The 24636-nt window shown below is 36.6% G+C and overlaps 1 protein-coding gene and 1 long non-coding RNA gene across 4 annotated transcripts in view; one reads left to right on the top strand and one right to left on the bottom strand.

The window, feature by feature from the left end:
• LOC127086133 (probable leucine-rich repeat receptor-like serine/threonine-protein kinase At3g14840) overlaps window positions 1-15874 on the top strand; it is a 30972-nt gene extending 15098 nt beyond the window's left edge. The window contains exons 11-24 of one of the 3 annotated variants that reach the window (XM_051026853.1): window positions 227-298; window positions 481-552; window positions 626-688; window positions 799-861; window positions 943-978; window positions 1092-1123; window positions 12454-12839; window positions 12920-13118; window positions 13209-13340; window positions 13610-13731; window positions 13846-14056; window positions 14156-14393; window positions 14553-14703; window positions 15204-15874. In XM_051026853.1, coding sequence (XP_050882810.1) covers window positions 227-298; window positions 481-552; window positions 626-688; window positions 799-861; window positions 943-978; window positions 1092-1123; window positions 12454-12839; window positions 12920-13118; window positions 13209-13340; window positions 13610-13731; window positions 13846-14056; window positions 14156-14393; window positions 14553-14703; window positions 15204-15611 — 2185 coding nt within the window. In that variant the 3' untranslated portion in view covers window positions 15612-15874. The remainder of the gene's footprint in view (window positions 1-226; window positions 299-480; window positions 553-625; window positions 689-798; window positions 862-942; window positions 979-1091; window positions 1124-12453; window positions 12840-12919; window positions 13119-13208; window positions 13341-13609; window positions 13732-13845; window positions 14057-14155; window positions 14394-14552; window positions 14704-15203) is intronic. The other 2 variants (XM_051026852.1, XM_051026851.1) reach the window with 2 other exon arrangements.
• On the bottom strand, window positions 9138-10244 carry LOC127086139 (uncharacterized). The gene is made up of 3 exons (XR_007789407.1): window positions 10121-10244; window positions 9658-9897; window positions 9138-9555 (listed from the first exon to the last, which is right to left on the bottom strand). It is a non-coding gene; the product is annotated as an uncharacterized LOC127086139 (long non-coding RNA).
• Window positions 15875-24636: the final 8762 nt, after the last annotated feature.

Here is a 24636-nt window from a genome sequence, read left to right as displayed (position 1 = left end):
TAGGTTACTGAAATGATTACTAAATAAAAAAAAGTGTTAACCTATATAGCATGTTAGATCCACATGTAGGTGGTAAGGAAAAAGAGCAATTCAATCCAATATAGATTTAGAAGACCAGATAGTATCTTATAGATAAATTAAGGGATCCAAAAGATATTTAAGATGAAAGAAAGATGCGGAAAAAAGGTACTCATAATATATTGTTGTTTATCTTATTGTCTTGCAGGGTTATGAGGAATTGCAACATCAATGGAAAACTACCCAACTATATTGGGAATATGGCAGCATTGAAACACTTGTAATTGCATACTTGCTACATTTTGTTTGACTATAGCTAACCATTGAAGTTAACTTATTCTTTAGTCTTTTGACAGTTTTGTGTTTTGTAATTATATCTCCAGCTATTATAATGCAGGAATGTTTTTTCTTACAAATTTTCTCTGTACTTTTAACATAATTTCAATATGGTATCCCTTTCAGAGATCTCAGCTTTAACAAATTAAGTGGAGCAATTCCGAGTAGCTATGCTGAAATGAGCAGTGTGAATTTCATGTATGAAACTTATCATGGCTGCAATTTCCTATTAGCCTTTGTATATTGATATCCTGAATTTCTTTTATGCTAGATTTTTAACTGGAAATCTTCTCACTGGTGGAGTGCCTCCTGCTTGGGGAAAGAATGTGGAAGTGTGAGTTATCTTGTAAATATAATGTTTTTTTACATTCTAACTATACTTTTTCTTTTCTGATCATCATATTGTTATAATATTCTGAATTAAATTTGATGACTTATGTATAGAGATCTTTCTTACAATAACTTCACCATCAATCAAGAGAGTCCGATATGTCGAAATGACAAAGTGTAAGAATCCTTTCATTTGTGTGCATTTGTTTGCAAACTAAAGAACCTTTCTGAAAAACAAACTTGTATAATATGTCACAGGAACTTATTTTCTCCTTCATGGGCACGCAATGACATGTAAGTTTGACATTATAAATACTAAAACATGCATATACATATACATATTCTTGTTTGCGCTTATTATGCGATGAATCGTACTAACTTTTCTATTTCTTACATCATTATCTCAGAGGAACAAATTCGTGCTTTGAATGTCCCAAACGTGAGTTCTCATATTCTATTGTATATTGATTTGTTTCTGAGTGCATATATTAGAATCTCTTTAGTGTAGTTTAGACGGCATAGTTTCACCGTATTCCTCTCATTTTTTCTCATTCAACTTGGTATCCGCCGTAATCTATGTTTTTCCTTGTCACACCTTACATCCCTCCTACCACATCATCAAAACCGCCACAAATTGTCACACCTTACATCCCTCCTACCACATCATCAAAACCGCCACAAAAACCGAGCCACCCTTGTTCTGGTGCGTGAGCGCCCCTAGCATCAGCCTCACTGGCCTGTGTAAACCATGTGGCAGTTTTTGATGGGTTTTTTTGGTCGCACTCTTCAACAAAGTTATAGATCCAAGTCTTTTGGTTTCATTGGAGATCAAAATTCAGATTGAAGATACTTGGTGTTTGAGTTTTTTTTAATGTCACATTCAATCTTTCATTTTGATAATAGATTGTGATTGTTTGAAACTCCATAATATATTTCTAAGTATGTTAAAATTACAAGTACCACTCTCTTTATATAGGACTATTCTAATTTAATAGGCCTAATTAATGGACTAAAAGCTCAAATATAAATTACTAATAATAATAGTAGTAAAAATAACTTATTTACAACACTCTTCCTCTAGTGAATGAATATTTATTATTCCTAGTTTGGAAATAATTTTTTCAAAGTTATTGATCTTCAACCTCTTAATTAGAAGATCTGCAACGCTGTCTTGAGAAGAAACATATGGAGTGTAAATAAGATCACTATCTAACTTTTCTTTGATGAGTGTCTGTCAACTTCAATATATTTTGTTCTATCATGCTCCACAGGATTATGGACTATGCTAATAGTAGATTTATTATCACAATAAAATTTCATTGGTTCATCACTCTTTATCTTCAAGTTTTCTAATATCATTTTCAGCCAAAGTAGTTCACATATTCCTTGTGTCATTGCTCTAAATTTTGCTTCAGCACTAGACCTAGATATAACACTTTGTTTTTTACTCTTCTGAGTCACAAGATTCTCACCTAGAAAAGTACAATATTCTGCAGTTGATCTTCTATCCATAATTGAACCTGCATAGTCTGCATCACTATATGATTGCATAATTCGGAGCGCAACTTGTAAATGAATCTCCTTTGGTTGGTGCATGAATTGTTGACTATCTCCTTTGGTTGGTGCATGAATTGTTGGCTAACTAAGCTTACGGCAAAAGCAACATCTGGTCTAGTATGTGATAGGTATATAAGTTTTCCGACTAATCTTTGATACACTCTCTTATCAACCGGAATATTTTCTTCTGTGTTCCCCAACTTTACACTTGGATCAATTTGTGTACTTGCAAGCTTGCATGTTGTCTTACCCATCTCTAGTAGAAGATCATTAATGTATTTTTGTTGAGATATGAAGATTCCTTTCTTAAAGTGGGCAACTTCAATTCCCAGAAAGTACTTCAATTTTTCCAAGGTTTTAATATCAAACTCTTTGGCTAAGTGTTCTCCTAACAATTGTTGATCCTTCTCATCATCACTTGTTACTATAATGTCATCCACATACACTAATAAATTGTTACTCCCCCTGTCTCGGAATGTTTGATAAATAGGGTATGATCTCCTTGACTTTGTTTAAAGGTCAAACCTATCATAACTTTGGTGAATCTTCCAAACCATGTTTGTGGTGATTGCTTTAACCCATATAAAATCTTTTTTAATTTGCACACAATGCTGGTGGTAGTAAGTTCACAATATCTAGGGGGTATATCCATATATATCTCTTCATCAAGTTCTCCATGAAGGAAAGGATTTTTCATATCAAATTAATGTAAATTCCAATTGTAATTAGTTGCTAAAGATAATATCACCCTTATGGTATTCATTTTACCAACTGAAGAAAATGTCTCTGAGTAATCTACTCCATAAGTTTGGATGAATTCTTTGGCAACCAATCTTGCCTTGTACCTCTCAACAGATCCATCAGCCTTGTATTTTACACTGTATACCCATTTGCACCCTACAGGTTTCTTTCCATTTGATAGAGAAACCAATTCCCAAGTATTGTTCTTATTCAGTATCTCCATCTCCAACTCAATGACATGTTTCTATTTCCTATCAGACAATGCCTCAGATAAAGAGTTAGGTATTGTTATAGTGTTTAGATTTGTGAGGAATGTTTTATAGGTGGGTGAAAAATGTTCAAAACTTAGGTAATTGGATATAGGGTAAAGTGTCTTTTTAGTACATTTTCTGGAATCTTTTCTAAGGACAGTTGGAAGATATAAATCCTTATAGGGAGGTGGTAGCACTGAGTTGGATTCTGTATCTTGTTCATGAGAAAATTCAATAATTGAATCACTAGTGCTTAAAGGGTCGGGAGAAATTACCTCATGTAATGTCGGATTGGATTCTTGAATATGACTAGATTCAGGAATGTTCTTCTTTCTTGTATATACTAAATTCTTTCCAAATCTTACATCAGTTTCAACATTTCCATTTTTTCCAGAATCAAGTTCAGTGTCAACATTATCACCATTAATACCATGTTTGAAACTGAATAATATATTTCAAATATGTTAAAACTACAAGCATTAATCTCTTTATATAAGACTATTCTAATTTAATGGGTCTAGCTAATGGACTAAAAGCCCGAATCTAAATTACTAGTATAGTAGTAAAAATAACTTATTCACAATAGTGATATTACTCCATTTTTTGTTAGATAATAACTTCTTTTTTTGGTTTTGTTCATCTGCGGCTTTATTTCTAATTAGATTGTAGAAATCAATAACAAAAAATTTTGCGTCCCTAGTATGAGAATGAGTGATAAGAGCTTTTTCTCTCATTCACTTAGAGTTTTTGATACTATGTCTAAGGATGTTTGGACTCTTGACTTTGGAGTCACCGATAATATGACATCTCACTTAAAAGTGTTTCTTCATATATTTCTCCTTCTAATATTCATTGCATTAATGATGTTGATTTGTACCCTTATTGTTGGTTATGAGAATATTGAGGTTCAACCTTATTTTAAATTAAATGACATAGTTCATGTTCCCACTCTCATAACTTAACTTCTATTTAAAGGTTACTTAGGATCAAAACTCTCTGTAGTAATTATTTTGATTCTCATTGTTCTTTATAGGATTTTGCAACAGAGAGAACGATTTGAGTTTCTAAAGAACAGAAAAGGCTACACCATTTTTCTTATGCATAAATTGCTCAAAAGGTGTTGTCTTTTGTACTCCATTCTAAATCAAAGTATCATTCCTTTGTCATACATATATGACTTCAACAAAAATTGTTAGAAATCCACCACAACCTATAGAGAATTTCAATCAATCTTGATGAACAAGATTGTTATCAACAACGCAATGACAATGAAAAGAAAAGAACGATTGAGAAAGAGAGAAAAGAACGTTGGAGAGGAAGAAGAACATTTTCTGCAGATTTTTTCTATGTCCATAACTTGTGAAAAACTTCTTTATTCACTTTGCAACTGCAAAATTTTGAGAATACAATGTTATGAGTTCTTTTTAAGAATAGGGGTTGCTCCCTCTATTTATATATTTAGGTTAGTTTACTCCCTAAGCCAAACTCCAAGACTATAAAAACCCAAAATAGTTAACACTACTAAAAATATGCCTAAGTCGAAATCCTATGTGAAGCAACATGCTTCGACACTTCGACACACTAATACAACTCGACACACTAGCCTATTCGACACATCCTTGTTTTGTCTAGCAACCTACTTCGGCACAAAGAATAACAATTCAATACACCACCTAATTCGTTGTGTCTATGCTATCTATATTCATCATAGCTCTTAGTCTTCTGAGCACTTCGACCTGCACTCCCTACGTCATAATGTCTGCAATCTGATTCTCAGTTCTGCAGTGTTTCAAATTCATCTTCCCTTCTACTACCTACTCTCGAAGATAATGGAACCTCATTTCGATGTGCTTCGACCATGTGTTATCGGATTATTCGCCAGATTGATAGTTGACATGTTGTTGATCTTCATGGTAATTGCTCCATGACTCTTCACTGTTATCTCTTCGACCAGATTCACTATTCACGTTGCTTGACATGCACAAAGGGAAGCAACTATGTATTCTGCTTCGCACGTCGATAATGCCATTACTGGCTCCTTTCTCGAACTTCAAGCAACTGGTGCATCACCTAGCATAAATACATAGTTAGTTGTGGATTTTTGATCCTCAACATCACTACACCAATTTGAGTCGGTGTATCCTACTAGTTTGTATTTTTTTTCCTTCATCAGCTGCAGGAAACAAAATTCCATAGTCGAGAGTTCCTTTCAGATACCTTAGTATCTTCTTCGCCGCTGCTAGATGTCATACATTTACCTTCTGCATGAATCTATTCATCATACCTACATTGTATGCTAAGTCAGGCCTTGTGTGACAAAGGTATCCAAGTGACCCAATAAGTCTTCTATATTGGATTGGATTGACATCATCTTCATCTGAATCTTTCAACAATTGTAATCTAGGCTCAGTTGGAGTCGATGTTGGGTTGCAATCTTGCATCTCAAATCTCTTGAGTATTTCGCCTGCATATCTTCTTTGATGCATCATCAAACTTGTGCCACTCTTGTAGAATTCGATGTCAAGGAAATATGAAATGTCGCCCAGATCTGACATTTCAAATTCCTTGCTGAGATCACCTTTGAAGTCTTCGATCTCCTTCTTGCAGCTACCTGTTATCAACAAGTCATTGACATAGAGACATAGTATAAGCAATTCACTCTTGCTTCTTCTTACATATATTCCATGTTCAGTTCTGCACTTCACAAATTCCTTCTCTCTTAGAAAGCCATCTATTTTCCCATAATTCTTGGACACCTGATTCCTTCTACCTTCTTCATCGGACATATGTTCCAACTGGCACAACTTCTCCCCATAATTCTTTGAGTAGATGCTTGTCTTTCAACATACTCCTCACCATATTTATGATGGTTCTATCTTCCTTTCTGGGAATCCATTCTGCCATGGAGTGTAGGGTGACACCACCTCATGCACAATCCATTATTTCACACATAATGCGTCGAAGTCTTTCGACACATATTCTCCACCACCATCAGTCCTCAAAATTTTGAGATTTCGACCGCTTTGTCTTTTGACCAAAGATTTAAACTTGGCAAATACCTCGATCACTTCACTTTTCTTCATCAGGTAAGCCCACAGTTTTCGATTGAAATCATCTATGAATGTAACAAAGTATTTGTTACCTCTAATCAAATCCACCTGGATAGGACCATATACATCAAAGTATATGACTTCAAGATTTGCCTTCGACTTGCTTCCTGCATCTTTACTAAAGTTGTTCTTGTGTTGATTCGCATGCACACATTCTTCTCTTCAAATCTCTGATGTCTTTGAATATGAGATAGCCAAGTCTATAATGTCATATCCATTCATCTATGTTGGTTGTTGTTGCAAGGCAGTTATGCTCCATCACATTAAGCTCAATCTTGAGGTTCTATTCTGAGACATTAAGGTCTTCAAAATCAACCTTCCATTTGAGTCGAGAACTCTCATCATCTTGTCTTTAATCGATACCTTTTAGTTCTTTTCGACTAACTGCCATATGCTAAGCAAATTGCTCTTCATGCCTGGTATGTACAACACATTTGAAATTACTGGCCTCTTGCCATCTTTCCTCATATAATCATAACATCATCAACACCTTCACCTGCTAGAGTATTGTCATTTTCAAATTTCACCATGTTCTTCATTGAGGGTTTTATGTTGACAAACCAATCTTTTCTTCCAAACATGTGTGATGAGCATCCTGAGTCAAAGTACCACTGGTCCTTGAATTTCTCTTCATCTCTCGTTTTAACCATCAGCAACATCTCTTCTTCTTCATGTTTCACCAACTATGCATTAGTTTCTTGATTCTTCTGTTTTTCTGGACAATCACTAGAATAATGACCATGCTTCTGACAATTGTAACACTGAATGTGACTCTTGTCTGGCTTTCAACCACCACATATTCCTCTACCTTCAACAACACATCTTTGGTTGCCTTGGTTCCAAGGTTTTCTCTTATTCGACCAGTTTCCTTCTTACTAATTTCGACTAGTCGAATTGTTGTAGCCTCATCTGCCTTTGTTGCCATTCCAACTTCCTTTGTCTTTCCTTCCTTTTGTTGATTGCGCCTGCAAAGCCACATCACTCTTCGACTTTCCTGCAGCTCTTTCAGCCATTCTATGTTCATGAGATTCACGCGTTCCTTGAAGCTCTTCCTTTGTTAGTTTTGACAAATCTTTCGATTCTTCTATGGCTACTACCACGTGGTCGAAATTTGGAGCCAACGACCTTAAGATCATTCCAACAACAGATCTTGATGTCAACACTTCTGCACACACCTTGATTTGATTCACTAGTTTCGTAACCTTAATAAAGGAATCAGTTATGCTTTCATTGTCTTCCATCTGAAGAAATTCATATGTTCTTTTATGAGTTTGTAACCTCACCTCTTTCACCATCTCCGCGCCTCCAAACGACTTCTCCAGAATTTCTCATACTTCTTTCGCTGACTCTACGTCACTAACATTTTCAAAGCTATCTAGATCAACACATTGATGGATTATAAAGAGAGCTTTATAATCTTTCTTTTTCAATTCTTTATGTGTAGCCCTTTCTTGATCCGTCGCGTTTTCTTCTAGCGTTGTTACTCCTTCCTTCACAAGATCCCAAAGATCTTAATAAAATAACACAACCTTCATCTGCTTGCACCAATTCTCATAATTATTGTTCTTGAGAATCGAAAGATTTGCTGAAAATGTTCGTTTGGATGATTCATTATCATCATTATTTTCTTCCCACGGATCGCTCAAACCGGAGCTCTAGATACCAGATGTTGGAAATCCACCACAATCTATGGAGAATTTATCAACCACACAATTACAATAAAAAGAAAAGAATGATTGAGAAAGAAAAAAAGAAAGTTGGAGAGAAAGAAGAATATTTTCCTGCAGAGTTTTCTCTCTACCCACAATCTATGGAAAACTTCTTTATTCACTTTGCTACTGCAAAATTTTGTGAATACAATGTTATAAGTTCTTTTTAAGAATATGGATTACTCCCTCTATTTATAGATTTAGGTTAGCTTACTCCCTAAGCGAAATCCCAAAACTATAAAAGTCCAAAATAGTTAACACTACTAAAAATAGGCCTAAGTTGAAATCCTGGGTGAAGCAACATGCTTCGACACTTCGACACACTAATACAACTCGACACACTAGGCTATTTGACACATCCTTGTTCTGTCGAGCAACCTGCTTCAACACAAGGAATTACAATTCAACAAAAATGTCTTGATCATCCTCTTTTTTCATTAAAGAAGTGTATGTTTTCATCTTTATTTTAAAAAAAAATCGGTTGAGTCTTTTGAATATGACATTTATCGATTTTCTAAGTACCATAAACTATTTACCTTCAAGTCTTACTAATTTTGAATCATTTTTTCTTATTCATTCGGATGTTTGGGATTTTTCCTCTATTTCTAATATTTCTGATGCAAGATAATTTGTTTTCCTATAATGGAAATACAGTTATTATACTTGATTCTCTCCTTAAGGGAGAATAAAGGAAAATAAAGGGAAATAAATGTAGTATTAAAGGAAACAATAAAATCGAAAATAAAATATTTTCCAACGCCCCCATCAAGTTGGTGCATAGATATCTATCATGTCCAACTTGTTTATCAAATGCTCAAACGTAGGTTTTGCCAAACTTTTGGTCAGGATATTCGCAGTTTGCTTACCTGAAATCACGATAGGTAGACATATGATTCCAGCATCTAACTTCTCCTTTATGAAGTGTCGATCAATCTAAATATGCCTGGTTTTGTCATATTGAACTGGATTATGAGCTATGTTAGTAGCAACTTTACTATCAGAATACAATTTCAATGGAAACTCAAATTTCATCTTAAGTTCTTCTAGGACTCTAAGGATCCATGTTCCTTCACAAATACCTTGAGGCATAGCTCTAAACTCGGCTTCTGCACTACTCCTTGATATAACTCCTTGTTTCTTGCTCCTCCATGTCACAAGATTATCCCAAACATAGGTACAGTATCCAAAGATTGATCTTCTATATGTGTTTGAACCTGCCCAATCAGCATCGGTGAAGACAAACACATTTCTTTCACTAGTCTTCTTAAAAAGTAAGTCTTTTTCCGATATTTCCCTTCAAATATCTCAATATCCTATAGACTGCCTCAAGATGTTCCTCGAAAGGAGAATGGATAAACTGACTTACTGCACTAACTGAGAAAGCAATATCAAGTCGGGTGTGTGACAAATGAATCAGTTTCCCAACCAATCTCTGATATCTTCCAGTATCAACAGGAACATTACCTTATCCCCAAAGTTTAGCATTAGGATCCATAGGGGTACCTGCAGGAAGACATTCACTCATTCATGTTTCTTTTAATAAGTTTAGAATGTATTTCTACTATGAAACCACAATATTATTCTTTGATTGAGCAACCTTCATACCTAGAAAATGTCTCATAAATCGCAAGTCATTGACTTCAAAGTCTACTGCCAATTTCTCTTTTACTCTTGTCATTTCCACTGTATTGTCTCCAGTAAGGACAATATCATCAACATAAACAATTAGGGCATCATCTTTTCCATCATGGGAGAACTTTGTGAACAAGGTGTGGTCAGCATGTCCTTGGATGTACGTTTCTTCATGGACTGAGTGAATTTTTCAAACCAAGCTCTAGGGAATTGCTTTAAACATACAAAGACTTATTTAGTTTGCATACATTTCATCCAAATTTCTTTTCAAAGTCAAGACGAATGTACATATATACTTCTTCTAGATTGCCATTAAGAAAGACATTTTTAACATCTAACTGATGTAGGGGCCAATCCAGATTAGCAGCAAGAGATAAAAGAATTATGACATTGTTTAATTTTGCAATAGGAGCAAATGTCTATGAGTAGCTTATACCTTAGTTCTGAGTAGAGCCTTTAGCCACCAAGCGAGCATTGTACCTTTCAATTGACCCATCTGAATTATACTTCAAAGTAAACACCATTTGCATCCAATTGTCTTCTTGTCATCTCGTAGTGTCTAAAAGGAAAGTTCTTATTATGAAATAACTTAGGAAACAAGTATTTTAAGTAACGAAAACTAGGATGACTTAATCATAAATGTAATAACATAATGTTGTCATTATTATTATTCAAAACAAAAAAAGATTCAGAGTAGGAACTTATTATTTTTGAAGGTGGTTGTGATGCAGATCCAATGTCAAGGTAGTAGAGTCATCCACCCTCTTTAGTATTGTCAATCATCTTCCCTGAGTTCAAATCATGAAAGGCATAATGAGATCGGAAAAAATTAGTTTGACAATTTATATATTGGGCTAATTTATTGACGGACATTAAATTACATGATAAGTTTGAAGCATGAAGGACATCTTTAAAAGTTTAACATTGGAGACAACATAACTTACCCTTTACCTGCAATGCCTGAAAAAGAGTGATCTGCGATTATCTGCACATGGACTATATGAAGAGAACAAAGTGGATTCACCTCTCATGTGATCAGAGGCACCTGAATCTACTATCCAAGTAATACTGGGGTTGATACTAAGAAATACAAAATTACATTGTGTGCTATAGAGCAAGAAGGAGTTGGAGACTTGAGGAATTTGAACATTTGTCTAGTTGTTCCGTAGTGAGTGGAAGTTGAGTCGAAGAGGATTGTTGCCCTCGATCAGAATTACTATCCTGAAATGGCTGACTACCTTTATTCTTCTAGTTAGGAGGTTTGGCTTTGAGCTTCCAACAAGTTTCATGTGTATGTCATTCACGCCCGTAGTGATCACACTAAAGAAATTTGTCTGATCTTTTTCCCTCGTCGAGGTTTCTAGTAGTCAGAACTGAGCCTTCAGATTCAGCTTCGTGTTGTCTTATCCATCATAATTCCTTTTCATGCTTCCTCCCTTCTCATTTCTGCAAAAGTTTCACAAAGAGTTGACAATGGTATTTTTCCTAAAACTCGACCTCTTATCTCATCAAAATATTTATTCAACCCAGAGAGAAACATGAATACACAGTCATTTTTTTTTGCCTCTTGAAAAACATAACACTATCTTCTGTGCACCTCCAATTGTCATCATAATAGAGATCCAAATCTTGTTGCAGGGTTCACAGTTCAATATAATAAGCAGTTACACTCTTGTCATAACTTTGTTTTTGAACCAAAAAATTAGGAGGAATTTTGAATATCAGAGTGTATTTCCTTAACAGCTTCCCATACATCATTTGCAGAAGGCAAAAACATGTAAGACTTACATATTCTAGTTTCCATAAAGCTTACCAACCAAACAATAATCAAGCAGTTTTCAGACTTGCATTGTTTTTAAAGAGGATCTCCTCTTGCTAGTTCAGCTACTGCTCTTGTTAAAAAACTAAGTTTCTCTTTGCTATTCAATATCAAGTGAACGCTTTGGGTTTATTCATTATATTTATTCTCATTCATCTTAGGAATATTGACCTTGAGGGAGCATGAGCAACCATTTTGGTCATTGCAGCCTATGTTGAACTTACCGTCATAAACATTGTTGTTCCTTTTTCATTGTTGTCGCCGTTACCGCCACTATTTGCGACGAACTCTGGTATGTCATCCATGTGTCCACTGTCGTCTCCTCTATCACTGCCATCTACGTGGCCACCACGGTCTCCTCCGTCTCCTCTGCCATCGCCATTTCTGCGTCCACCACCGCGGTTTACGCTCGACTCGGGTGATTGTTCGCCATGATTGGTTGTGGAGAATCCAGTATAGGCCTATGTTAGGGAATGTCACCTGTTACGATCCGTCATAAGAGGCGAATCGGGTAAGATAACGGGTTGAACTGACAGTCTTACAGTAACACCCCTAATCTAACCCTCTTGATACATACCATATGGAAAGATAATAAATAAATACTTTATTTATTTATTTGTCAACAAAAAACTGATTTATATAATGAGAATATAATTAATTCTCTCCTTGAACTAAGGAGAAAATTATTACATTGAAAAATAAAACGATATAATGGAATCCTCTAGAACTTTTAAAAAACAATAAACTAGGAAATAAATATTGATGTATTTTCCAACAGTATGTTAACAACCATGATTCCCTCATTTCATCTTCGTTTACAGTGGGGAAAATTGATAACTAGAGAGAGAGAGAGTATCTAACAATAAAATTTCAAGGAACATATTTTTCTTTTTGATCTTTTTAGTTTCTTTAATATTTCAAAAGTTACTCACATGATCTGCTCAACCCAGACTTTTACTCCCTTTATATAAATTGTGGTGGAAATCATGAACAAGTCAACGGAACAAGTTATGAATATGATCAAGATTCATCTGGACCAGCCAGATTCTATGTCAGTGACAATCCAACAGTAAAATGGGCATTTAGCAGCACTGGTAAATTCATTGATAGTGATATATTTGGAAACACTTTTACCCCGGAAAGTATCTCTAAACTTACTATGGTGGATTCTGAGCTCTACATGAAAGCACGTGTTTCTCCTATTTCATTGACTTATTATGGCTTTTGCCTCGCAAATGGAAACTACACCGTAAATCTGCATTTTGCTGAAATAATGTTCACAGATGGTCAAACTTATGGTAGTCTTGGAAGGCGTGTATTTGATATCTATCTTCAGGTACATGGTTTAACAATTAAAATACTTATAAATTGTAATCATACTGAAGTACTAAGAAGATTGTGATTGAAATGTTGCAGGGAAAGTCAGTGCAAAAGGACTTCAATATTGCCAAAGAAGCAAGAGGAGTTGGTAAGAAAATCATAAAACAGTTCAATGATGTTGTTGTTACCAGTAATACTTTGGAGATCCGTTTGTATTGGGCTGGAAAAGGGACACAGTATCTCCCAAATAAATCAGTATACGGTCCTCTTATATCAGCTATATCAGTGAAATCTGGTGGGTTATACTTTGTACCTTCCTAATCTTATGCTATCTCCATGTTATGATCTAATATTAAAAATGTACTGTATCATAATAATCAAGCAGACTCTCCACCTAGAAGCATATCTGCAGGAGCTGTGGTTGGAATTGTGGTTGCAGCAACAATTATTATCATTCTAGTATTCGGTATACTCTGGTGGAAAGGATGTTTTGGAAAGAAAAACTCTTTAGCAAAAGGTGATGACAAAGAAATTTCTTTTGTTGCTATTATTATAAAACTTTTTGCCAACACATGAATTATTCAAGTCATACAAAATAAACTTTCTCATGTTGTTTGAGGGCATACTTTTATTAGTATATCATGTTATGGAACCTGAGACTAGTTTTAGTATCCATGTGTTAATTAAGAAAGTTGCAAGCTTTTAAGAAATGGATTGTCGACGCAGAGATTCCATGTGTGAATTCTTAGATCAAGTTATCTTTGATCCTTCTTTTACTTAAATTAGCAGAGCTGAAGAGTTTAGACCTTCAAACGAGTTTATTTACCTTAAGACAAATCAAATCAGCAACAAATAACTTTGATATTTCCAATAAGATTGGAGAAGGAGGATTCGGTCCTGTGTACAAGGTATTTTGCTTAATATAACAAATCCTTTCGGGTGTCATGCTTTTATTTTAGTTTTACATGTATATTTGAGAAAACCATTTCTCTACTTCTAAATCAACATTCCTCAAAATGCAGGGCAGTTTGCCCAATGGGACAATGATAGCAGTCAAACAACTTTCTTCTAAATCAAAGCAAGGGAATCGTGAGTTTTTAAATGAGATAGGCATGATTTCTGCTTTGCAACACCCTTATCTTGTTAAACTCCATGGCTGTTGTGTGGAGGGAGATCAGTTATTGCTGATTTATGAATACTTGGAAAACAATAGTCTTGCTCGTGCTTTATTTGGTAACTTCCCTACATTGTCTACTTCGGCTGCTATTTATGTGATAGTTCACATTTTTTAACTTAGCACGTTACCATTTTTTATTACATTCACAAATAAAGGTCCAGAGGAACACCAAATAAAACTAGATTGGTCAACAAGGAAGAAGATCTGCGTTGGTATTGCTAGAGGTTTGGCATACCTCCATGAAGAATCAAGATTGAAGGTTGTTCACAGGGACATCAAAGCCACTAATGTGTTGCTTGATAAAGATCTCAAACCAAAGATATCTGATTTTGGTTTAGCCAAGCTTGATGAGGAGGACAATACTCATATCAGCACTAGAATTGCTGGGACATAGTGAGTAACTAACTATAATTCTTGCATTCTGAGTTTATTAAAAAGTACTCCAAATAGTTATCAAATTTAATTCAATTGATAATTTTTATAATATAATAGTTTGGCATCATATTGTATTCTGATATTAAGTTGTTGAAATGATATGTTTCAATTATGCAGTGGATATATGGCTCCTGAATATGCATTGCATGGGTATTTGACAGACAAAGCAGATGTCTATAGTTTTGGAGTTGTTGCCTTGGAAATCGTTAGTGGAAGGAGCAACACCCTTTATCGGTCCAAGGAGGAAGCATTCTATCTTCTTGATTGGGTAATTTTTTTCATGTTCTCCCTGATCATGCAAATTTGATTCTAAATGGTACTATCTACTTACACTTCATTTTGTGTTATGGCATACACATATTGTAGTTCATTTTTCTTGTAATAATTCAACTCTGCAAGAGAATGAACTCATGTGTCACCTTTTCTTACTCCTTTCCTTGTCCTGACCAACGTTAATTTTGAAAAGTTGGAGAACATTTCTCTGTTGAAGTATTACATTTCACTTGGACAATGAAGAGGATTGGAAAAGCATGTACTTTTAATCTGTCTAGAAGAGTAATTGTAGAGGATCTTTCATAGTTACTGCAATTTTCTAGAATCTTACTATCACGAAGCGTCTTAATAAGTGACATCATTTTGGTTTAGATATTTCACATACATAGGACCAATTTTGTACTATGAAGAATTTTCAGAAGTTGAATGTATCTTTTGTAAAAGACGGGTTTCAAATCAAACTGTTATTGTTTATTTATCTTTTTCTTTCAACAGGCACATTTGATGAAAGAGAAGGGTGACTTAATGGAGCTAGTTGATAGAAGATTAGGATCAAATTTGAACAAAAAAGAAGCTATGGTGGTGATCAATGTGGCTCTTCTATGCACGAATGTGACTTCAAACCTTAGGCCCTCCATGTCGTCGGTGGTAAGTATGCTCAAAGGTAGGAGCGCGGTTCCAGAATTTGTTGCAGATTCAAGTGAAGTAATAGATGAAAAGAAGTTTGAAGTAATGAGGAAGTATTACTATCAGATTGAAGAAAATAAGACAAGTAGTAAGTCAGAAACACAAACACAGAGTCAGAGTTTATTAAGCGATGGGCCATGGACTGCTGCATCTTCCTCAGCTGTAGACCTTTATCCAGTCCATCTTGATTCTTCCTATTGGGAGGAAAGAAATTAAGAGTTTATCAATTGCATATGCCTGCCAATATGTGTTGGGATGAATTTTGAGAGATTCCATTAAAAATTGTTGATTGCTTGAACTTGTTATAAATTATAAGAGCAATGTTAGCAACATGTTAGTTGTTGGTTCTCCTATTCTTGCATCTAGTTTGCCAGAAAAGGGTTAAGATTAAAAGTTGGAATCCATGGAATACAACCCACCAACTCTTCCATTTCCATCTTTAATCTTGACAATGAGGTAGGTATTAGCTTAATTCTTTATTTTTTTTTTGTATTTCTTTTCTTTTTACCGATTAACTTTATTTGAAGATTTTTTTTAAATAATCATGTTTTTTAAAAAAAATTTAAAAATAACCATAATTTCAAAAAAATTATAAAAAAGGGCACTTTTTTGCCCTAAAGACACATGGGCGCCACCCTAGATGGCGCCTACCCTTTAATAGGAGGGCAACTCGCCACTAGGAGTAGCGCCTACTCCTAAAAAAAAAATTTAATTTTTTTTTCTTTTTTTTAAAAAAAAATTTAATATATTTTTAATTATTTTTTAAATTTTTGTAAATTTTTTTTAACTAATTTTAAATTTATTAATTTATGTTTATTATAAATTATATTAATTTATATTAATACATATATATATATATATATATATATATATATATATATATATATATATATATATATATATATATATATATATATATATATATATATATATATATATATATATATATATAAATTTTTGGAAGAATTAGGGTTAATCATGTTAGGGTTAATTAATCAATTATAATTAGGGTTTATTGATCGGTTATAATTAGAGTTTGGTAGTTATGACCTAATTCAAACTGTAATTCTCCCTAAGACTAATTAATCAAGTGCGACACTAATTAGGGTTAAGTACATTGGTGTAAGAGTTGAGTTATTTCCTTGCATTTTCTTCACCACTTTTTCCTATCACTTTCTCTATCAAGTTGAGTTCATGACATCCCCCAGACCGTCATCATGGCAGCGAACATCATTAAGGCGGCCGGATCCTAAATCAGTAATCTTAAAAAGGGATGGACATGTTATTTTCTCGCCTGTCAAACCCCCAATGGAGATGAAATTTTGGAACATCCGTTCGTTGGACCAACTAAAAATGTCCTTGATTTCTTGGTTAGAGGGAGATTACCAACCTGGGGAAGTCATCAGAAGGATTCAGAGGCTTAGAACAAGGTTCTCATTTGAAACTGGAGAAACGGTACGTTGGTGGGTTGAAGTTGAAAGCGACATTGATTGCATCCAAATGATGCATGGATCAGATGACATAGTGTTAACTGTTGTAATTTCCTAGATTTTAATGGTTGTTTGTGTTGTTGTTCTTGTATTTGTTATTGTTCTAGTACTTGTTCTTGCTTTAGTACTTGTTCTTGTTCCAGTATTTGTTTTTATTTTAGTATTTGTTGTTCTAATGTTAGATGTTTGTGTTTGTTGTTCCAATGTCATCTTCTATTTGGAATAAAAAGTAAACTTTATTGATAAATAGCATTGGTACACAGAGTTATGAATATGAAAACTATGTTGTGGAACTAGACTCACGATATGGAAATTTGTTCTTATTATGCCCCAGTTGTCGACATATACTATACTGTCGCAACGCGAAAAACAACCGGCGGAAAAAGACAAACAAACAGAGCCGCCACCGTGCGTTATTTATCCCAAAGGAGGGAAAGGAAACACTCGAAGTAAACCTGGAAAGGAAATGGTCTTACGACCGGAGATTACAAGGTACGGGAGTCGGTTACGCAAGGGGAAGGTATTAGCACCCCTCACGTTCGTCGTACTCGACGGGATCCACGCTCAAAAGAATAGAATAAGGTTGCTGAATAACTGCTAAAAAAGAATGCACGCACACTGGAATAAAACACAGATGGAAGAAGAGGGGAACGGTCTCGCTAGGACATCACATCCTATGCCTACGTATCTCATCTGGAATGAGAATCAGAGCTACCGTAGTTCGGCTAACGCACACCGAAACAAAACACACACCAAAGACGCTGAGACGTCAAAGCGAACACACAAATGGAAACCGACTGCCAATCGCTGGACTTATGTCGGACTCCAAACAAACAAACACACACAGGAAACCGACTGCCAATCACTGGACTTACATCAGACTCCACACACAACAAACACGCAAAGGAAACCGAACGCCAATCGCTGGACTTACATCAGACTCCACACCTACTCACAAGAGGGTATCAAACAGACAAGCTAATAGGGAGTCTGAAACTCGAGCCTAATAACTGTCAAAACACACACAAAAAGAAAAGGTTGAAAAACAAAAAGGGTGCCCGGAGAGATCTCGCACGATCTCCTGCCTACGTACCTCATCTGGTATGAGGATCAGGGCAACGTAGTTCCCCTTAACAGGGGAGAACCTTCTATCCTAACCAGAGACTGGGAAATAACAAACTAAAAGGGAGATTGACTCGAGCCTAATAGTTGTCATGTAATCCACAATAGTTCTAGGTTGGGGTTTCTAACAAGAGTTTGACTCACACAGGCAGTGAGTCAACTCAAGTCTATCTCTACGTACATTCAACTTCCTCGAAAGTTGATCATACGACTCCTACAGAAAGGAGATGAGAAGCAAAACAGATAATCATCAAAAGCAATCAGCATACACTATACACAACCAAGGGGCTCAAGCAAGGTTGGGCTTTAGTCAAGGGGTCATATCGACCTTGACAAACAAGCCAACTGGAAAGGGTGGTCAGGCTCTTAACCTCTAACATTGAGAGTTAGGGTGAGAAGATGAACTGGAGATGAGGGTTATGCCTCATGGCTCTTAACCCGGGCCTGGGTGAGCTTGAATCAAAGAAGGTGTGGGAGTCCAGAATGTGGGACTCTATTCCACATGACTGACACAACAAGATTTTGGGTTTTTATTCAAAATGCATCAACACATGGTGTGAGCAAGATGAAAGACACAACTGAATAACAGGGGATGGATTGCACATCCCTTCTATCTGCCGATGCCTCTTCACTTAGGAGGTCTTTACATGTACAAGGCACACATATAAACAAACAAAAACATGGCCTCTTAAGGAGGGCTTCAGACAGGTGCCTGCCAAAAACAGCAGGTGTTCCAGACTACATGGAGATCAAGAGTTTTACCTAAGTGGTATGCCAACCACAAGCAAAGCAAAGCAACTCAAATAATGAGTTAAAGCGGCTAAAGTACCTGTGTAAACAACCAAACAATCAGTATAGTATTCAGACAAAACAATCAGAAAGTCCAACAGTGAGACAACCAATCATCAGACAACATCAATGCAAGGCATGAGATGCAAGCAAACTAAATTAATTCACCATCCACAAGACCTACAAAACAGCAAGGTTAGTCAACCAAAATAACTTGTATCTCAAGTGATGAGATCATATCAACCAATGTGGCTAATTGCTTGAAACCTGAAACACACAAAGTCCAAAGGATGAGAACAAACCACTAGCTCAAAGGCTAGGGTCAAAGGTGGGTCAAAAAGTCAAAACAGAACTTGATATTCAACATGAAGCAACTACATTCACTCAAGAACATGTCCTAAAAAGGACCACATCAAAATCATTAAGCAAAGTCATGTAGTGAGCAAGAGAAGACAAAGACAATTTCAAAGCATTCAAATGATCATCAAGAATCAAAATTCCATATCAAAACAGAAATGAATCAAATAGTTCTGGAAATTTTCATGTGCACACAACATGTCTAATACAATCATCATGCCAAAAATCATAAACAGAGGAGCTCATTTGATATGGATATGAAAATGCACAAGTGGAACATCAAATTGTGTGACACACATTGTCACACCTAAGGTACATGTGTCCCAAACAGTGAAGACAATAGCAAAAAAATTCCAAAATAAAATCACACAAATCTATCAACATGTTAAGAATCATCATGCAAAATTTCATGGCATTTGGATCAATATTGAGCATTTCATGATAGAAAGAATGAGGCAATGTCACAAATGCACACATGTTCACATAATCAACCACAATTCAAATTCCAGAAATGATAAAATCATGAAATCAAAACCATAAAATTCTAGACATTTCAATGAACATTTGGAAAAAAAATCATTCAATTTGGAGCTATTTTCAATTAGTTATGATTTTTGGAAGTTTGGAAAAAAATTGAATTAAAATGTGAGATATGGTGAAATGGAGGGAAAAGATAAATGAGCATTAATTTGAAATTTTCTCTCAGCCAGAATCGAAGCGAGGGAAGCGCCTGGGCCAAAACGGCGTCGTTTTGACGATGTGCCCTAGTACAAAACCAGGCGCGCTGGCACTGTTCACGACGGCGGTGACAACGGTGGAAACCACCGTCTTCTTCATGAAGACGGTGGTGAACAGTGAATTCGAAATTTTTTTCCAGAATTTTGAAACGAATACATCATTCAACTCGTCTTGGCACGTAGATTACAAATCTAATAATATTTTGGTCCAAATCATCATGAATTTCAAGAATCGATCAAGAACATCTTTGACCACCAAACTTTAAACACATATATCTCACTCAATAATCATCCGTTTTTTATGAAATTTAGATCAGAATTTTCAGCATGGAAAGATCTACAATAATATGCACATAAAATCATGAATTAAGAGGTTCGAATTTTTGACCTCTTGAAGCTCCAACAATGGCAGTAGCAGATTCAAGGCTTGGCAAGCATCCAAATCTCTTCCTGTATCACTGTTATGAGGCTTGAAGTTGAAATTGAGGCTTGGCACAACTTAGATCTTGCTCAAATAACCATTTCCATCTTCACCTTCATGAACTTGATATGCTTGATTTTTACACGAATCCTTCAAAACAAAGCTTGATCTACACCAAATCCATATCACAGAACAAGAATATGCAAGAAAATAGCAAGGTTATGTGGTAGAAATTTGAATTTTGGTTGAGAGGAAAAAATGGAGGGAAAATGAGATCTAGATCTAGAATGATGAATAATCACAAATTCTGTTAGGATTATGTATATATATGCTCCACTAATCACATCCAAATTGTAATTAGGCAAGGTTTAGTTGAGATTAACAAAGATAGGGTGTGTGACCAAAAATGACAATTTGTGTGGTGCATGGCAATTCCAAACGTGAACAGTACCATGTGCATGGCCAAATTCACTTAAAATCTTCCAATTAACACAATGGCAATGGTGATTTGTTCCCATGATGCACCAATTTCAAATTTAGCATTTTCCCTCCAAAATAAGCATGAATATGCATATGGTCATAAGATGAATTTTCATGTAATATGATGAATGCTTTGGAAAGTTCATGCCATGAGAAGAATTTGGCAAAAAAGAACACTCAATTTGGAGTTATGAGTCAAAAGATATGGCCTTTTGAAGTTTCAAGCACACTTGGCAATGATTGAACCATATCTCTTCAACCATTTATCATAAATTCATGATCTTGGACTTTTTGGAAATGGGAGAGAGAGATATTCAACTTTCATGTTGGACAAAAATTCATTTGAAGCTTCTTTGATGATGTAAGATCAAGTTGAATTTGGACCAAAAACTTTCCATTTTTGGAAACCTTCAATTACAGGTCACTTTCCATTTTTGGAAACTTTTGATCTGACCTCAAATTCTTCAAGATATGCATTTGTAATAACCAATGAACCCCATTTGAACATGAATGAGATGTTGAAACTCATTTCTCCACCTCCTAGCCCTCAGTTGACTTTCTGTTGACTTTCTGGTTGACATATGACTTAGAAGTGCTCTGATCAGCTTGAGTCTCAACCACTTGAGGAATTGGCTCCAAAATGAAACCCTAGCTCTTGTAAGCTTCACATAATAATCATATGATCCTCATCCAAGCAAATAACCTCATCTCCTTAAAAAACCCTGACTGGTAGAATGGCACTGATTAGGGTTGACCAGAGGTCAAAACCCTAATCCAGAGGAATCTGAGCATGAACAATGAACCCCTTGATAAGGACATAACCATGATGATGATGACATATCCTTGTAAATAAGATCATACTCAACCTCCTTGAGGAACCAATAAAACCCTAATTGAAGAGCAACCCTCAGATGATTGATCATCAATCCATGAGACCCTCAAGCTTGAATCTCTTAACCTCTCTATCTTCTGAGAAAGACTTAGGAGGATGACTTTCTTATTGTCACATGATATGCAATATGCTAATGCCTAATGTCCCAAAACATGAAATGCAATATGCTAAACTAGTCCCAAGAAGAGGAGGGCAAATTTTGAGGTATTAAAGCTGCCCCTATTCAATCCACTATGAACCTGTCGATATGAACAGCCTCGGCTTTCAGATGATCAGGGTGAAGAGTGATTGAATACCAAGAACAGACGAACAATTTACGCTTCGCTGGGAAATAATTAACAATGCCTGTCAGAATCGGCAAAGATGCGATCTCAAAAGAAGAATCCATCTGGTACGGAGAAATTCGGCCTGAGTACCGAGAAGAAAATATTGACCTGGATACCAAAATAAATGGTAACACAGGAACCACCATGGCATGAACGCCGTTCATCAGTCTGAATACTGAACCTCGGAATATGAGAGTATTAATGTCGGTCTGAACACCGAGAGATTGGCCTGAATGCCCGAAAAACCGGCCTGAATACCGCTTCGGTCTGAATACCACTTCGGTCTGAATACCGGAAACTGGCCTGAGTGCCACATCGGTCTGAATACCGGTTCGGCCTGAATACCACTTCGGTCTGAATACTGGAAACTGGCCTGAGTGCCACATCGGTCTGAATACCGGTTCGGCCTGAATACCACAAGTGCGTCGACCTGATCGTCGGAAACTTCTTCGATCTGAAAATCGGAAACTGGCCTGAATGCCACAAGTGCGTCGACCTGATCGTCGGAAACTTCTTCGATCTGAACATCGGAAAACTTCATGCCTGTCAGCATCGGCAGAAATAAGGAAACGTGATAAATGAGGCGGCACGCGGGCCAACGACCTATGTTGGGAATAACAAGCCATGAGCACGCTATCCTCTATTCAACCCTAGCAAACGAACAATTTGCGCTCAGCTGGGGATTTTTCTCTCTTTACTTTTCTTTTTGGACCCCGAAACTCTGATTATCATTTCCATCTCCGCCCGACCGAAATCTTCCTCCAATATCGCACTACTGGGGAATATTATTGATCTGACATCATGATGATAAACTCCTCATAGTAACATCTTCACCATCTGGCGAAACCAATCCTCAAACAGTAACCACGGCTTGAGACTAGTTTATGCTTGCAATGATGATGCATGATTTTTTTTTAGCGAAATGCTCCATAATTATAGAAATGCTACGCAATTAGCTATGCAATATGCTATACCTATCTAAATGATGAATGCATAAAAAGTATCCCCCTCAGGGGATTCTTCTAGGGAGCTCGAGGCACTCTGCTGAGGAACTCGACAACACTCCAATCTCCACCCTGTTGGGGAATAACCCTGCTGCTGGGGGAAAAGACAACCCTCGCCCGGGATAACCTCCTCTGCACCCGATCCGCTTGGGAAACTCGCTGGGAAAGAAACCACCAACACACTCTGCGGGGAAAACAGCAATCTTCGACTTGCTGGGGAAACTAACAAGCTCCGTCGTGCTAGGGGAAACAGCTACCCTCAAACACCTCTGCTGGGGAAATAGCAACCTTCAGGCCTGGCTGCGGAGGAAATATCGATCTCGAACCCGCTGGGGAGATAACAATCCCGACCCTGCTTGGGGAAAACACAGACCTTGAATCTGCTGGGGAGGTGACAATCCCGACTCTGCTTGAAATAAGGAAAGTCTGACACATAACACCCGTCGACTCGTCGAACCTTGGTATTCAACATCTGAATCCAGTGTCAGCTTTCCACTTTTGAGAGCTCCCAGGCTCGTCTGGACTTTTCTGTTTCATCACCTTGTATTCTCGACTTCTCTGTATTCTACGGAGATCGAACTCCTTAGATTAGTATCAACTTTCCAATTCTCAGACTTTGAAGAGTCTTCTTGATTAACCCTCCAGGATCGTCGCACGTCTCTCACTGTCTTTTCACCATTCTTCAGTCCCTTGTCCCTGATTGGACTCCACGGGGATCCTTTGTCAAAAAGACTTCACATTACAACCTGCAAGTGAGTGAAAATACCTAACAGCACCTGCAAAAGAGATCATTAGATAAAAACGTGCCCCAGGTGTGTCAAAGCTTCAACACCTAGGTCACTCAAACTTCCGAATAAGATTTCAAGCTTTCAATCTTAGGAACATGCATTGGAAAGGACCTCCATGCCTCAAAATGAAAAGATTCTTTATCAAAATAAACGGATGTTTTTGCAATCAAAGCGGTAATGAAAACAAAAAACAAAAATTATTTGTCTGAATATGCATTTTATTGATTGAAAAAAAATGTGGCTCATAACTGAGCAATACAAAGGAAGCAATTCCTGAAAAGAGGTAATTGCGCACAAAAGGAAAATCTATCCTAATGGCAATGAGAAACCGTGATCTCATCGAGTTCCAACTCGGTTACACCCCATATGTCCTCAAGATTCTCCGCACTTTCTGCCTTCTGAACAAGACGCTTCCAACCGATCCCTGCCGGGGATTATCCACGTGTCATATTCAAAGCACAAACGATCATGCTGGACGCAGTTGTTCGTTTCAATCCCTCTTTTGCCTGGACCGCCCTTTCGGGTTTTCAGTCCACCGGGATACCCTTTTTTGCCCAAGCCGCCTTTCTAGGTTTTCGACTTGCCGGGTGTACAATTTTTTCATTTTATCCCTAATTTTTGCCCGAACCTTTTTTTCATTTTTTCTGGTTCGCCGGGATGCCCATTTTTGCCTGGACTATTTTATTCTTTTCGTCCAGCGGGTCTCTTATACGAAGTATTTTTTAATTGCATCCGCATTCACAGGGGATGGGAAATCCTCGCCATCCATGGTCGTCAACAACAAGGCTCCGCCAGAGAAAACCTTTTTGACCACGAATGGACCCTCATAATTGGG

Source organism: Lathyrus oleraceus, chromosome 5, assembly GCF_024323335.1.
Source record: "Lathyrus oleraceus cultivar Zhongwan6 chromosome 5, CAAS_Psat_ZW6_1.0, whole genome shotgun sequence".
Taxonomy (NCBI): Eukaryota; Viridiplantae; Streptophyta; class Magnoliopsida; order Fabales; family Fabaceae; genus Lathyrus; species Lathyrus oleraceus.
The sequence above is the reverse complement of the archived record's forward strand: the minus strand, read 5'-3'. Positions and strand labels throughout refer to the sequence as shown.